Source organism: Aulonocara stuartgranti, assembly GCF_965226115.1.
Source record: "Aulonocara stuartgranti genome assembly, chromosome: 6".
NCBI lineage: Eukaryota > Metazoa > Chordata > Actinopteri > Cichliformes > Cichlidae > Aulonocara > Aulonocara stuartgranti.
In genome coordinates, this window is record NC_138944.1 from 31392011 (window position 1) to 31406661 (window position 14651).

At 41.7% G+C, this 14651-nt stretch overlaps 1 protein-coding gene across 2 annotated transcripts in view; it reads left to right on the forward strand.

Moving 5' to 3' along the window:
• Positions 1-10562, forward strand: part of mad1l1 (mitotic arrest deficient 1 like 1) — a 69884-nt gene extending 59322 nt beyond the window's left edge. For both annotated transcript variants that reach the window (XM_082535825.1, XM_082535826.1), the window contains exon 18: positions 8670-10562. In XM_082535825.1, coding sequence (XP_082391951.1) covers positions 8670-8819 — 150 coding nt within the window. In that variant the 3' untranslated portion in view covers positions 8820-10562. The remainder of the gene's footprint in view (positions 1-8669) is intronic.
• The last annotated feature ends 4089 nt before the right edge of the window (positions 10563-14651 follow it).

A 14651-nucleotide genomic window follows, 5' to 3' on the forward strand; every position in this document is an offset into this window, starting at 1 on the left:
AAAAATCCCAAAATCTCTATCGAGAGAAACCTTTTCAAGGTCAGAAAAATAATAGCGTTGATTATTGTGCTGCTGATCTTTTTATTGGCATGACAACAGAAGGCCCAGGGTTTTGTTTTTGCCTTGTTGTCTTTCATGTGTCTGATGGCGTAGGTGTAAACCTTTTACTCTGGCCCATTCTGCATTCAGAGAGGAGCATTATTGTCATTCAGGAAGTATGCAGCTCCTTGCTTGGATGAGGTCACTATAAAGCCCCACCCTGCATCTCAAGCCAGGAAGCATCGATTTCCTTTAATTGGATAGACAAATGAAAAGATGAATGGGATAGCACTTCTCCTCTCCATTGTTGAGTTGTCCTTAGTTTTTGTGCACAAGTTTGTCTTTTTAGATTCTTAGCCCTGATCTTGAGGAAACAAACAGAAGTTTTCCTTCATTTCTGCCTGCTTTCATGCTGGGTGAGGTCGAAGTCACCTTGTTGGAGGAACCTGTGATATTTGTGTTTACGGCACGTTGATGTCACCTTGGTTGTTTCCTACACGTTTTCAAACGTAAACAGAACCTTGTTGTTTTCATAAAGGTCAGATATAGTTAAAAACACTTCTTAGCGACGCGTGAATATGCAAATAGGGATTGATAAGGTCAGTATTTGAATAAAGCTGATTTAAAGGAAAAAAATCTCCCCTGACCTTTGATTAACTTGGTTTGAATTTTCTGTGCACGTGGAAAGAGAAATGTGAAAATAAATGTAACAAGTGGCACTAAGCCTATGGCCCGTTGGGTCATGTTCATTTAAAATATGAGTCTCTTTTAACCATTAAAAAAAATAATTTTATATAGAGCTGGGCGATATGAGATTTTTTCATATCACGATATGTTTTTTTCCATTTCAGGCGATAACGATATCTATCACGATATAAGCCAAATAACTATATTTGTAAGATTTAAATGTGCCGTTGCTCACAAGTAAAATGTGAAATAATCAGCAGCTTGTTTTGATTTAAATATTTATTTCCCATAATAAGTTCAACAGGGTAGATGTACTTAAGGAACATGAGACTTTTTCAGATAAATAAAGGCAAATATTGCAAACTACACAAAAGGCAGCCGCTAAAGCGTTTAAGTTTCAAAATAGAACAAATGAAACAGACTAAATTGTCAATTCCACTTAGAAACAAAATATTAATTCTAAAAATAAATCTTAGTTTGTTTTACAGAAGAACAGACAAAACTGACTAACTTTTGTCAATATCAAATAAACTGAGAACTAAAAGGAAATTCTCAATCTCTCCTTGTTGTATAGCTGAGCTTTTCAAACAGTTTTAACAGTTACTTTAGTCTGACAAAAGCCGAATGACGAATTAGCGCTTCCAGTCAGAGACTGAGGCTACGTCCACACGTACACGGGTATTTTTGAAAACGGAGATTTTCCGTTTTCGTTTTAAAAAATAATCCCGTCCACACATAAAGGCAGAAATGAAGGAAAACGCTGCTATGAACATGCCAAAGCAGCAGGTGGCGCTAGATTCCTAACCGTGCAGAAATGTTGGCCAATCAGAAGTCTAGAAGCCTCGGTGGGAAAAAGTAAACAAAGCTGGGGCATAGAAGCAGAACAGAGTCGTATGTGTGGACGGACAGTAACTGTGTGTATATGTAAGCATTTAAACACTGCAGAGAGTAGAATTAACAGTAACAGTATTGTAGAAATTCATTTCACCGAAACAATAACGTGGCGCACAGTGTGACGCATGCACCAGTTTATTGTATTTCCAGACTTGCTTTCGGCACAATTTACAGTGCACGCTACTCTGTTTTTTGTCAGACTTGAAATAGCCGAAATACCTTCACACTACGGAACTTCTATGGCTCTTCCGTTTGACAATCTCTCCGGCGTTGGAACCATCATCTGTTTTCTCTTCGGTCACGCTCGGTTGATTTTTCTAGTCGGCACACTCATTTCCTCCATTACCTGCTGGCTGCTTCCCAAACAAACACACGTGCGGCTTGGCACTTGTGCTGTACGTAACAAGTCACGCGACGTGACGCTGCGGCTGTGATTGGTTCGGCTCTGCGCTACTTAGTTTGGATTGGCTGACCTTTTTTTATTTATTTTTTTATTTTTTATTTTAAGAGGACAAGAGCGGCGAGGTCTATCGCGATAGCTTAATTTCTCTATCGAGTAAAAGTTATATCGCGATACATATCGTTATCGTTCTATCGCCCAGCTCTAATTTTATAGCACAGCTTTGATGTGTAATTAAAATCTGTAATCACAGGTTAGCCTGTGTTAACAAGCAAAAATGACTCCTCCCCTTCATCTGTACTTAAACAGAATTGTTTATGAGTGCATCCGATATCAGTTTGCAACCTACTCAGTACAAGTCCATTTGGAGACCTGTTGATTTACTCAGGCAGATATGTGACCTTCTTGGACATTAAAAGAACCAAAAAGCGTCTTTCATTCATTCATTTATTAATTTAAACAGTTCTTCATATAGTAACAGTTTGTTCAACAGTGCTTTGGTCTTTTTCAGCCTTTATCAGAGTTTTATGTTATCAGACTATGTGCAGAGGTTGAGCCACAGTTCACTTTCACTTCAGCTTTTTTCCCCCTTTTTCTTAAACCTTCAGTTTGCCTCAAAAACGTCAAAGCTAATGCATTATAACACACTGTTACACAGACGCAGCACATTTAGCTGTGATTGAGGGGAAAAGCTGTTTTTGATGGCCCATTTCTGTGTCACTGCATTTCTTTTTATGAATAATTGGCTGAGGGTCAGTACTCGCTGTTTTGGCAGGAGAAATATTCTTTCAGCTTGCTCCAACATCCCTTGCTTGACGGCCACTAATGCATAACTAGCTGGGTGTAGCAGCTGGAGAGTAAATACACAAAGAAAATGACAGCATCATAACAAACATCATGAATAAACCCTTGATCTGATTCACAATCATATCAACTAAACGATGTCTATTAGTGTGTTAAGATTAGTTTCCCCTGAAAACAAGAGTTCATGTTATGTCAATGATCCTCATACGGAGCACTGGAGGGACTGTAAACCTGACAAATGGCAGCATGCAGTCTTTTTACTTCAGGTGATATTTTTCTTTCTACTAGAAACATAAACGCAACAAGGTTATGACAGCCCCATTTACTGTTAGACGTATTGGCACTTGAGAGGTGGAGGGAAACATACCTGGAAAAGTTGATGGTCAACATCAGTGTGAAAAGGTAATAACTGAATACAGAGAAGATGTACATCTTGTTAAGTAACACAAGAAAAAACGCAGGACTATTTAAAAAAAAAAAAAAAAAACGAATTGAAAGTTACCAACTTGAAGATTAAAACCACCACTATTGCAGAGCAAAATCCCATGTAGATCGCTCAGAACTTTCCAGTGTCCAACATGCCCAGAGGATTGATGTGAATATCTTCGGCGAGCCCTAAGATTCCTGGTCAAAATTTAGCCAGTGATGTGATGCTGCCATATCTGTCAGCCAGTGAGTCCATTGCACTTATCTAGACTTTAACAAATATGTGGACAGAAATTCGGGGTCTTAAAAGATGACCCCTGACGACCTTGCTGAAATAGTTACACGTCTGCTGGCTCAATCATCTGGACGCAAGTGCAGGTCGTCCGGTAATTTGGTTTATGGTCAAATATTTGCTTAACTAATGACCCTCACATCAGCCCGAGCTGTACTGTGTGTTTAGCCCTAATTAGCAAATGTTAGTGTTACAGAGGTAGTGTCGTGACATTGTCAGTGTGAGCATGTTAGCAGGGTGATGTCAGCAGTCGGCTCCAGGCACCACCACTGTGCAGCCTCACAGAGCTTGTAGCATGGGTGCTGCAAATGGCCGAACTGAAATCGAAAATGGTGAGCTTAATATAGCCTCAAAAAGGAACTGTAGAGTTGAAAGTTTTCAGACTGTAAAGTTATAAATTACATAATGGGAGCGGTGCTGAAGCAAGGCAGTTTGTGTGCAAACATTGCTGGAGTCTGGCTCTTCACCGCCTTATTCATTGTGCCCTCTTACCGTGTCTCCATGTTGCTCTGCCTCAGTCCCAGAGCACTGCTGCTTTTTGTATCTATAACCTTTAGTAATCTTTGTAAATCTCTGTAACCTTAGTTCAGGTGTGTGTGTGTGTGTGTCTGATTCCACGTTTGGCCACTTAAAACAATTGTTTTGTTCAGTGCTGTACTGTTTCGCCTCACGTTGAGGCTGGTATCTCAGTTTTCCTTTCTAGACGACCGTGAGCGTCCTCGCAGTCTTCGGACCCCAGAGGCCTCCATCAGCTTGTCCACTCTTACGTGTCTCTCACACACAGACTGCCAAAGACAAACACACAGATCTCCATGGTAACTAGTCCCAGTGTTTTCTCTTTGATCTATGCGTTTCATGTTCTCCAAGCCACGGCGTTTTTTAAAAACGCGTGCGTGCACACGTGTTTGTATGCGCGTGTCTGTGATTTGAGTCGCAGCTTGAGGATATGGTGTAGCTTTGAGACTGCAGCGCAGAGGGAAAAAAAATCTCACCAGGGATTGTCAGGCAGTTGGATGAAGTGATGGGAAGTAGTCAGAGAAAAGATGGTGCGATTAGAAAAGCCTTTGAACTGCTGTGTTGCGGTGATGCACAGATTATTTTAGAGGGAAATCAAGACTACATTTTTTTTTTTTTGAAGAAGTGACCAAAGCCACATTTCTTTCAGGTGTCCTAATTACACACAACTATGATCAGGATCAGCTAAGCTGGTTTTCAGAGTTAAACTTGTTCACTACTTGTAAAGTAGTATATCCTGCTGGCATCGCTATTTAATTGAGTGGGAAGAGAGGATCAACGCAGCATAGTATCAAAATATCTTGGCCTGGCCATATTGTATGAACAAAAAAGAAACAAGACAAAACACAACATATAAACCTCAATAAAAAATGTTAAATATTTGTAAAAATATAAAACCATAATATACATAAAATACAAAATTACTTAGAAGAAATCAATGAATACACAAACACTTCAGCCAATGCTTCCTCAGACTGGATGAGTAACGGGAACACTCACTGTCGGATCAGTGAGTACTTTCTTAAAAGTGCTTTAAAAGTTTAAACACCCACAGCTACAAACATCTGACTGGGCATAGGTATCCTATGAAGGATTCTCATTGCATCATTATATGCAACATGCAGCTTCTGCGTGCTACATTATTTGTAAGATGACCACAAGGGTGCAGTATATAGCACTGTGCGATACACTTTAAATAAAGCCACTGTAACTGGAAGTGAACAAAAGCTGAATTTTCATGCAATAGTATTTGCCTGCACATAGAGCTTACATCGTTATCTGTATATGTCATCATCATCGTTCATTTGCTCAGTAATAACGTGCCCGAGGTATTTCACCTTTTTATGAACGTCAAGAGTATTTTGGGACAGTTTAAACAAAGGTTAAAATTTAGCTGTTCATCCTGCTTGATTCTACATATCAAGATTGCGCTTTTAACAGCATTGTACAGGGTGGGCCATTTATATGGATACACCGTAACAACATGGGAATGGTTGGTGATCTTAAAGTCCTGTTTGTGGCACATTAGTATATGTGAGGGGGCAAACTCCTCAAGATGGGTGGTGACCATGGTGGCCATTTAGAAGTCGGCCATCTTGGATACAACTTCTGTTTTTTCAATAGGAAGAGGGTCATGTGACACATCAAATGTGCAATACTCATCTTAGTTTCAAACGACCTGCCAGTGCCCCCCCCCCCCCCCCCCCCCCCCCACACACACACACACACACACACACACACATGTGTATAAAATTGGATGTTATTTCTAAACAATTAATACAATCTGCACTTCGTGATTGTGTCATGGCACAGTGGCCCGTGGAAATGGGATGGACTCAAGTGCAGATTCAAAACCGGAGGCCAGGGGTGAGGTGTAACGAAAAGAGATTTTATTTTACAATGCTCAGAGGCTAACAGCAAGTGCAGACTAGAATCAATGAACATAAACTAGATGTCTGAGGCGAGAGAAAATACTGTGATGATAACTAGATGGCAGGGATAACTGGGTGCAGGTACTGGGCAGGGGAAACTGGCGGGCCAGGGCACTGAAACAGAGGAGAGAGCAGTCAGGGGAATCCCACAGAGGGTTGCGAGTGAATCTAAGGATAGTACACAGAGCTGTCTTACAAGCTTGCAGGTGGGGTTGCGTGGAGGGGGGAGGCAGGATAGGTCCAGGTGGGTGCTGTATGCAATGCAGGGAGGCAGGCAGGAGAGAATGGCAGTTCCAAAACGGAGAGGGATTGCAAACTGGTATCCAGGAGAACTTGGTAGGTGGGTTTCAGAGGTAAAGTTGGCAGATAATCTGGCGAAGACCAGTTGAGTGCGCCGGTCATAAATAACAAACTCCACTGGGTGGAGTCATAACAAAGACTCCACCCAGTGGGGAGGAGCCGATGCTGTGGAAAACCACCCAGACCACGACAGATTGTTTGATTTAATATCCACTCTGGCGCTGTACAGAGACTAAATCACCATAAAAATTAAACAAAATAAAAAATACACCACCACCCAATCCTAATGACACGGTGGGAGTAAAATTACTCTTACATTAGAATTGGACTTATTACATATATGTTACAAGTGTCTTTGAAAAAACAGAAGCACACTTATGACTTGATTTAGTTTAGCTACGTTCACACTCTAACGTAGCTACGTTCACGTCTCTAAGGCTACGTTCACACTGCAGGCGAAAGCGCATCAAATCCGATTTTTTTGACCCTATGCGACCCATATCCGATCATGCTATGACAGTGTGAACGGCACAAATCCGATATTTTCAAATCCGGTCTGGGTCACTTTCGTATGTGGTACTGAATGAGATACATATCCAATGTTTTAGAAAGCGACTGCTGTTTGAACGGTCATGTCGCATTAAATCCGTCTTTTACGTCACCGACACAAGACAGACGCCAATTATCAGCACCGGAGAAGACATCGCGAATGCTTCCTGGCCATCCCGTGTAGTTGTCAGTGAAACTGTTGGGAAGACAACGTTGGAGAAATGTGAACATTTTATTTGTACTGAATAATCTGCAGATTCTGACAGAAATCTGCAACTATCCTTTGAAGCACCGCTCCTCTCTAAAACAGCAATTAGGATCATTAGGCAGGGATAGCTCAGTAGGTAGAGTGGTGGCCCCATGATCAGAAGGTCGGGGGTTCGACTCCACTGAACGGCTACCCTGAGGTACCCCTGAGCAAGGTACCATCCCTACACACTGCTCCCCGGGTGCTGCATTGGTGGCTGCCCACTGCTTCACTGGGTGAATGGGTTAAATGCAGAGGAACTATTTCCCTATGGGGACTAACACATACACATTATTACACATACATTATTATTAGGTTATCTACATTATTATGTAAATAACAAAATAACTTAAAGCAAAAATTGGGAAACGTAAAGTCCGAAGTCTTTATATTAAGAGCCATCAGTCAAGCTATTGCTTGACTGATGGCTCTGGGCCTGTTTGCTCTGGGCCTAAACAGAGCGCGTTGTGTGTGACGTCTTGCTGTCACATTTTATTTGTAGTGTGAACACGCAGACAAAAAAAATCGGATTTGATCAAAAAATCTGAATTGAGCATCAAGACCTGCGGTGTGAACGTAGCCTAACAGACTTTGCGGCTCTGACTATAAACTTTTCATTCATATTTCCAAAGAATGACATTGAAACAGCAGGTCAGTATATCTGCGTTTCCTGAGCGCGCTCCATACTGCGTTAAGCCTCACTTAGGCATTGTGCAGTCAGCTAGCAAATGCCATTAGTTCAGGTATCCACTCCTCTCAGCCATTAGAGATTTGTGACTCTTCACACAGAAATGAACAGTTCACTTCAGGTTGTTGTGTGAGAGGAAGCACACTAATTAGTTTATCAAATAATACTTTTTACAACACAGTCATGCACTACCTTGCAATTTCCAGCTGTTTTGTTCAGTCTTAGAAATAATGATGCTCAAACAGGATCCGTTTGTCAAATCATTAATTATCATTTTTTTTCCTAATGTGTTTTTAACTCCAGGTCTCACACAGTGAGAGGACATTTACAGAGTTGCTCCTTCAATAAAAGTGCTCTGTTGGAAATGATTTAGCGCGGGATTAAATCTTTGTCTGTTAATACCCTTTGATTTATTCTTTTCCCGACTTCTGGACTTCTGTTTCTGATTAAATGCCATTCTTCAGTATTTTCCCTTTGCCCTTCGTTTTATGAGCCTTCTCGTGACACTTGTCAAATCAGAGATTTGTGTGTCTGACACACATTGACACGGGGCATTTCTAAGATGTCTCAATATCTTCTCTGTATGTCATGGGACTCTGCTGCTCACTGCTTTCCCCCTCCCTGCGATGCTTTAATTACTTTATCCCTTGTTTCACTCATCCCTTTCTCCTTCACTTCATCGCCCCGAGCTGCTCCTCATTCCTTTTAATTAATCCACACAGATTTAGACACCTTCACCCTGCTGTGAATGCACACACACGCACACACACTAATTCCTAGTAGAGAATAACAACTTTTAAGTGAGCTTGCTTCACTTTGAAAGTTTTTTTTTTTTTGTGTGGAAACAAATGCAGTGGGTCTGATTGCTTGTTATTGTGTGTTGTGTTTTGGTTCAGGGCTCCAACGGAAGCATGCAGCTTATGGAAACAGAGTTCTCCAAAACTCTGGGAGAGATGGTGGCTCTTCATCTGCATCACCAGAAGAGCATCCCAGCGTTCCTCTCCGCCGTGACCCTCGACCTCTTCAGCCGACAGACCACAGTCTGACAGAACTGCACACCATCTCACACACTCGTGTAAAAATTCGAGATGAGCTTAACTTTTATTTTGACTTCTCCCCCCCCCCCAATCGCCCTCTATATACTTCACTTTTCCCCTCGCCTCATACAATATTCATAAATTGTTTTGATTGTGCCGGTATGTTTCAGCAGCTCTGTTGTATGAATAGATCAGCGAGTGCTGTTTTTGTGGCGGATCAGAATCCTGCTTTGATAGAATTTCTTTCATTGAAAAGCAGCTTGGTGCGCCTATTTGTACAATGAATATTTCATCAATAAAGTCTCGAGGAAACCATTTTTTTTTCCTAGTCATCATGAAAATGATCCATAAAAATCACTTATATTTGTATTTAGAGCCTTCTTTAAAAAAATAAAAATAAAAATACTGGATGTTGGAAACACACTTCCTCTAAGTTTGTTCCTTTCTCTAGGGCAGCGGTCCCCAACCCACGGGCCTCAGACCGGTACCGGTCCGTGAGTAGTTTGGTACCGGGCCGCGAGAGTTGAGGCTCGGGTGTGAAATGTATGGTTTTAGCGTTATTTTGTTATCATTTTTATCGTTAACTCTGTTTTCCTGGGTCTTTTCACGTGTGTTATGAATAAATCTTCTTTTTTTTCGATACTGGTACTAGTTTTATTTTGTTGTATTTATCCACGACACCTTAAAACCGGTCCATGGCACAAAAATGGTTGTGGACCGCTGCTCTAGGGGCCTTATACAAGAGAAAAGAAGCAGTTGTAGTTCCACTCTGTCCGAGCCAATCTGAGCCGGTGTCAAAGCAATCACTGAATCCTGCTTAGTTCAGTTTGTAATTCAGATTTGTTTTTCCCCTCACAAGATTTTTAAAGGTTGGAAGTCAGGAGGCGGTGCAGGGTAATCACACGGGGAGTATTTGTGCGTTTCCACTGTCAGCAGGATCACTAAGCTTGACTGACACTGAAACACTGAAGGAGTAACCGTGTGCAGTCATTTTAGATGTAATAGATGGAAAAATCATGGATATGGGTAATTTAAAAATTTGTGTCACCTATCAGCCTGTCACCCAGGAGAAACGGAGCAGGCGCGAATGAAAGGAACAGTGTCATACAGTATAATATTAGTTCAGGACTCTGAATTTCAATTGAGAAATTATGCATTTGCTCTCTCTTACTTGTTCCTGTGCACCAGCTTTACAGAAGAATTACAGTGTGTGGTGTGCCATGTGCAGGGAAGCTGTAATGTTTAGTGCCTGTAACACAGTCATTGTCCTTGAGTTTGATGAATTGCGATTTATCCCCTTTATGGCTTCAGTTAGCGATTGCATCTTTGTGTGTGTGAACACAACACAAGTGGAATTTCTTGGTAACAATAACGTGAAAATGGCAGAAATAAACACGCTGAAGAGGGGAAATGAGGAAGCCGTCCAATAAAACCGAGAAACAAAAGGAAGCAAACTGAGGATGAAGCCACTCATCACAGCAACGATATAAGGACTCCAGCTGGCCCAGCCATATGCCTCATGAGGCAACATATTCTGCACAGTACATGCCACATACTGTCCTTGTTTTGTTTCTGTTTTTTTACACACATTCTTTTTCACAGCGCAGCACATCTGAACACCCACCGCCCCGATGAGGTCATGTGTTTGAGGGTTTTGCGTAAGCTGTGCAGCACACGCTGCGATCTGCTGTACCTTTGTTGTTTTTGTCTTAAATTTGAAATGAAAATGTTAATAAAACACATTGGACTGTCGATCGAGTGAGATTTAATGAGTCACTGCGTTAATAAATACCCAGACCGCAGGCATTAGGAGACACTTGGATTTGGAGCTAGCACCCGAATGACTGGTGTCCGGGCTCGCACCCATGGGTCTAATTTGCCTCAGACTATGTCCAGATTGACAGATTGGCTACACAGAAGGTGTAGTGTGAGCAGCATGTCAGTGGAGCAGCAACAGCCGCTCTGCCCCTTTCCAGAGTTAGGAAGGGGGGGGATCCATCCTTGTGTTATTATAAAGCACTCTAAGTGTTTTGGTGTTTAATAAGCCTTCACACTAATGGAACTGTTACCCAAACTGCACTTCCTGGATCACATTTTTTGTCATGGATAATTGAAGAAACACGTTTTTGTTTTGTGTGTGTTTTTTTTTCTTTCTGAATGCTGATTACATGTAAATTAGTCTCTACTGAACAGTGTCTATAAATGTGCAAGCTCAACCAAAGAGGTAACGAGTAGTAGCCACTGAATATGTACTAGTGGACAGCTCGGGTGTATTGCTTCTTGCACGACACTGTATTAACTTAATATTTATTTTATTTATTTATATTTTGGGGTGTTCAAACTCCTTATTACTATAGCAGCAGGTTGTGTGCTTAGAGGGCCGAGCATTACCAAGTGGATATAGTTAAGACTACGTCTAAGCACGGCTCTCTTTCTGGAGTCAAACTCCCACCAGGGCTGGAGTTGCTCTGAGTCAAAGTTGCTGCCAGCGCTCCTGTCCGACAACCCAATAACATGGTGCTGGATGCCGAAGGAATCTGTCAAACCAAAGTACAAGGATTTCTGGGCTTAGCTGACAAATAAAACAGGTGAGGAAAAAAGAGAGCCTGCTAGTGCTACTGTAGAACAGTCTACGGGGTTATTAAATGAGAGTTAACCTACACGCTACGCTGTACGTTTCCATTTTGCAATAGAGGAAAAATGTCTGGCACGTTATGGTTCTCTTGCCATTTCTAGCTCATTTCTAGTTCATTTTTGAACAGTGACTTTTTCTTTTTTGCTATTACCTTCATCACCATCAGAGCTGCTTTTCCACCATCCCTGGACTCGCACCAGTTTGCATACAGGGAGAACCGGTCAACCGAGGATGCGATCGCCACAGTGCTGCACACATTACTGAAGCACTTGGAACACAGGAACACCTATGCACGGCTCCTCTTTGTAGACTACAGCTCGGCTTTTAATACCATCCGGCCATACAAACTCCGTCCCAAACTCCACCAACTGGGACTTAACTCCTCTCTGTGCAACTGGATTGTGGACTTCCTCACTAACCGTAGACAGAGTGTCAGAGTGGGTAAGAACACCTCTTCCACCCTTGTGGTCAACACCGGTGCCCCTCAGGGGTGTGTTCTGAGCCCTCTGCTATACACTCTCTTCACCCATGACTGTATTTCCTCCTGCGCGTCCAATCTCATTGTTAAGTTTGCAGATGACACTACAGTGCTCGGACTTATATCCAACAATGATGAGACAAACTATAGGACAGAGGTGCAACAACTAGAGTCATGGTGCCACGACAATAACTTGGTCTTAAACACCAAAAAGACCAAGGAGATCATTGTAGATTTCCGGAAGAGGGGTCATAACAACCATCTGCCTCTCTTCATTGGCAGTGAGGCGGTGGAGAGGGTGAGCAGTTTTAAATTCTTGGGGGTAACTGTGACCGAGGACCTGTCCTGGGGCAACCATATCACCTCAGTTGTACGGAAGGCCCAACAGCGCCTCTACTACCTGAGGAGACTGCGGAGCGCACACATTCCCAGATCTCTGATGTTGAACTTCTACAACTGTGCCATCAGCAGCGTTCTGACGTATGGATTTCTAGTGTGGTTCCCCAGCTGCACCAAGGCCGATCAGCAAGCACTCCAGCGGGTGGTGAAAGAAGCTGGCAGAATTATTGGAACAAGTCTGCCAGAGATCAGTAATATCTTCCCCACTCGCTGTCTGAGGAGGGTGCACAGTATCCTGCGGGACCAACATCACCCTGCGCGCCACCTTTTCCATCTGCTGCCCTCAGGGAGAAGGTACAGGTCTATACAGGCCAGAACATCCAGACTGGCCAACAGCCTGTATCCACAGGCTGTGAGGCTCCTGAACTCTCTGCCCCCCTCTCACGGACAATAACCATATCCAACTTCTTAATAGCAATGAACTGGTCTGCATTGGTGCATCATATCTTTATTCTCTTCCCCCTCCTGCCCCCCCCCCCCCCCCCCTCTTTCTTAAATAGATAACTATCATATCTGATATCATATCTCACAGTACAATAATATTGAATGGGTTGCATTGTTGTATTTTGTCATGTTTCTCAGGTCTTTGTCTGAATTTCTACGAACATTATTGCTAAGGATTGTCTTATTGCATTGGAGTCACACTGGGTTAAATATGTACACTTGGGTTTTAAGGGGTATTTATTATTTTCTTCTTTTTTTGGGTTGTATGGAAGCCCCAAACGCAATTTCATTGTTTTTGACAATGACAATAAATAAATAAATACTAAATACTAAATACACCAAATGCTGTTTCCTGTCTTGAGATGCTCTGTCAGGCCTTTACTGCAGCTTCAGTAGCTGCTTGTTTGAGTCCTGTAGACCTTCCCCTCCATATTAGACAAGCGTCATCAGTGCAGGTCTTTAAGTCCAGATTGAAAACCTATTTTTATTCCCTGGCTTTAAACTCTGTAGGAAACGGACACCTTTCTTATTAATTTTATTGTATTATTAATTATTTTATTGTATTTTTAATTTCGCTAGTTGTTTTTGATCTGATGATGATGATGAGTCTCTGCCTCCGATTTTGTATTTGTGTTTCTAAGACTGAACTGTGCACACTCCAGATTTCAGTTCCTGAAGCCATCTCTTGGTTGTAGACAGCAACATGCCTCCTGCAGTGTGTTCTTTTTCAGCCTAATGATGGCATCTCCTTGGGTCTCATCTTGATACCAAATACAAGTTCAGCACTTGGAATCACCGACAGATCTTTTATCATTGTATTTTTGTACTTAGTACACAATACCTTTGAATTTTGTTACAATAAAATATAGATTTGTGTAGAAAATCAATTAGAAAAATCAAGTTGACTCCACATGCATTTAGTCTTATTTAAATACTTTGGCATAGATAAGCTGTGTTAATTCACCAGATTTCAACCTCGTGGGACAGATTTACACAATAAAATCAAGCAAAAGCACAAAACTCATTTTCAGTTGATTGACTTCACAGATCTTTTGTCTGAAATAATGGGGAGCAGGCTTCACCTCGCCTGTTTTTCAATTATAAGTCCAATTCCCTTTGAGCCTATAGAAATGGGGGACTATGCAAAAAAGTAATGTTTCTTATTAAATGCCTTGAATTAAAGCTGAAAGCCTGCACTTCAATCCTATACAATTGATTTGGAATGCACTGCGGTAGTGCACAGAAGTAAAACTACCAAACTTGTCATTTTTCAAAAACTTGTGTTTGTCCCAGTAGGTCCACTGTTGCATTGGGGGACACTTATATGAAACCTGTCCAAAGTTTCAGATAATTTTAGTCCAAATCTAAGTGTTCAGACTCCCCTAATCACCGTTTTCCTTACATGGGTCTCTCTTTTTCAGCTTTCCTGGGCACGCCACCGGCACACACCTGTTGACTCTGCATGTACGTTTGAATGAATCAAATAGGAGGGATATTTTTTTCTCCGACACAGCCACTGTGGGCAAAGAACAGTTTCGTTTCTGTCTTTGAATTTTAATTTCTGTTGTTTTTTCAGTCACGATGTCATTAGTAGCCTTCAGAGTGTTGTTGTGCTTAAACAATGGCTTTTTGCTCCAGGCAAAAAAGAGAAGATATGTTTAAGACTGTCCTTTTTTTTAGGTTTTGTTTGCTTGTAATCAGCTGGAACCATGGTTAGCTCTAGTTTACCACAGAGAATTACCTGAAACACAGCTAATAAAAGAATGATTGCTTCCTAATCCTTAGTGCATTGCTACAACCTTAAGTGTACATCAGAATAAAAGAAAAAGAGCAAAAGCAGTGAACATCTCAATCGACCACATTATTTCCATTATTATTATAATCC